General features: G+C 59.0%; 1 protein-coding gene across 1 annotated transcript in view; it reads left to right on the forward strand.

Moving 5' to 3' along the window:
• The window catches only part of VOLCADRAFT_105343 (uncharacterized protein), a gene marked incomplete at its 3' end in the record, with an annotated part of 5,900 nt that overhangs the window by 1,935 nt on the left and 1,549 nt on the right, over positions 1-2,416 (forward strand). Inside the window, exons 5-6 of the mRNA XM_002951983.1 lie at positions 503-595; positions 1,107-1,148. Coding sequence (XP_002952029.1) covers positions 503-595; positions 1,107-1,148 — 135 coding nt within the window. The remainder of the gene's footprint in view (positions 1-502; positions 596-1,106; positions 1,149-2,416) is intronic.

The following is a 2,416-nucleotide window of genomic DNA, read 5'->3' on the forward strand; positions in this document are numbered from 1 at the left end:
AGGTTTAGGGTTTAGAGCCGCGGGGGGGTTTAGGGCGCTCGGAGGTGGTGGGGTCATAGGAATGGTGCAGCTATTAATCTGGGTTCAACTGCTGACAGGCGAGGGGACGCGTGGGGGGTAGGGAGGGGAGCGGGTGTTGGGAGACGCCTTGGCATGTGTATGGAGTCCTGTGACCACGCGCATACATACATACATATATACATACATACATAAATACATACATACACGTTTGGGTGAGGTCGTTCGTGCACCATCCGCGGGGCTGCTTCCTTAGCGCGGTTAAGTTCTCCAGGGCCACTATTACCGGGTGGCTGGGTGAGGGTGCAGAAGCGTGGCCCATGTACATGATATTTATTACGACATGTTATCTCTGGAGCACGACACTTTGTGTGTTTCCTTCCCCCTGGTGTTTCCTGCCGTACCCCCGTGTCATGACTCACCACTCGTTTCTCTTCACGTGTTTGTTGCAACCCACCTGCCCCCTCCCTCCCACAACCCGCAGGTGCCGCTGATGAACATTAAGTCGTGTACGGAGGAGTTCCTGGCATCCAGTGGCCTGGACTACACCACGTTCCGGTTGTGTGGGTTTCATCAGGTAGCGGGGAGGGGAGGGATGGGGAGGGAAGGGGAGGGGAGGGGAGAGAGCCGTACATGCTACTAACCGAAGATCAACCGCCGCAAACTGTTTCTGGAGTCCCCGACGCAATGAGTCAGCTGCGGGTTATTTTACAGAAGCTCTCAGCCTGATACCCATAACATTTAGTTTATATTGCCAACGAGGGGAAGGCGGAAAGGGGAGACATGCCGACGCCCAGCCGGGAATGGAGGTAAGATGGGGGCGAGGGTCGGGGCTCTTATGTGTTTTACATGGGGCATCAAAACGCTGTCGTACTCCGATATGGCTATCGGAGTACGGCAGATTTGTTTGATGTAGGCAGGTAGTGGTGGGCCACATCTGTGCCACGGTTGTGTGTTTCGTTGTGGAATCGTTACCCGTTGCCCTCTTTCTTGTTCCTGATGCTATGGAGGGTGGCTGGGGCTGGTTGGTCCGTCATTGACGTGCCTGCCCTAATTGTCATGTTCCCATCCATGTGCTGCACGTGCAGCAGGCCTCGGAAGATGGGGCCGACGCCCAGCCGGGAATGGAGGTAAGATGGGGGGGAGGGTCGGGGCTCTTATGTGTTTTACATGGGGCATCAAAACGCTGTCGTACTCCGATATGGCTATCGGAGTACGGCAGATTTGTATGATGTAGGCAGGTAGTGGTGGGCCACATCTGTGCCACGGTTGTGTGTTTCGTTGTGGAATCTTTAGCCATGTCATGATGATAACACTACATGCTAGGAAGTGTGGCTGGGGCTGGTTGGAGGAGTTGGGTGTGTATGTGTCAGCACTGTCTTTGCAGTGCCTGCTTTAATTCTCATGCTCTCATACATGTGCAGCAAGTGCAGCCAACCTCCGATTGTGGGGCTGCAGCCGAAGTTTTAATTTAGGAGGGTGGTGACAGGGAGGGGGAATGGGTTTCACTCAGGGAGTGAGATGGAAGGGAGGGTTGGGGCTCCAGGTGTTGTATCCTGTTAAGCTTACTGTTAAGCTCTAGGCTCTGTTGTCTTACTGTCAGATGCCGGTCTGTCCACCCTACTGCCGCACTGCTGCAGAAGTCCATACTGGCGTCTGGGCAGGGGCTTCACCTGTCTAAAGCTGGAACCTGCCTTCCTGGATGTCTGCTTCATGAGGCCAGAGTAGTTCCTGCGAACTATGGTCAACATCACACCACCCAGCCATACTGGAACTTATTGGCATGAGGCCCAAGTGGATTCTAGAATGATTATTATTCAATCCACTTGCTTCAACCGGTATCTTTCGATACCACCATTTCATGGTTGTGTCACCCCCAAACCCCCAGGCCCCCCGGCTCCCAGGCCCCCGGCTCCCAGGCTTCCAGGCCCCCGGCTCCCAGGCCCCCAGGCTCCCAGGCCCCCAGGCCCCCAGGTTCCCAAGCTCCCAGGCTCCCAGGCTTCTAGGCTCCCTGGCTGCCAGGCCCCCAGCTCCCAGGCCCCCAGGACCCCAGGCTCCCAGCCTCCCAGGCCCCCAGGCTCCCAAGCTCCCAGGCCCCCAGGCTCCCAGGCCCCCAGGCTCGCAAGCTCCCAGGCCCCCAGACTCCCAAGCTCCCAGGCCCCCAGGCTCCCGGGTCCCCAGGCTCCCAGGCCCCCAGGCTCCCAGGCCCCCAGGCTCCCAAGCTCCCAGGCTCCCAGGCTCCCAGGCCCCCAGGCCCCCAGGCTCCCAGGTTCCCAGGCTCCCAGGCCCCCAGGCTCCCAAGCTCCCAGGCCCCCCGGCTCCCAGGCCCCCGGCTCCCAGGCCCCCAGGCTTCCAGGCCCCCGGCTCCCAGGCCCCCAGGCTCCCAGGCTCCCAAGCT

The sequence above is a fragment of the Volvox carteri genome (genome assembly GCF_000143455.1).
Source record: "Volvox carteri f. nagariensis unplaced genomic scaffold VOLCAscaffold_27, whole genome shotgun sequence".
NCBI classification, from domain to species: Eukaryota; Viridiplantae; Chlorophyta; class Chlorophyceae; order Chlamydomonadales; family Volvocaceae; genus Volvox; species Volvox carteri.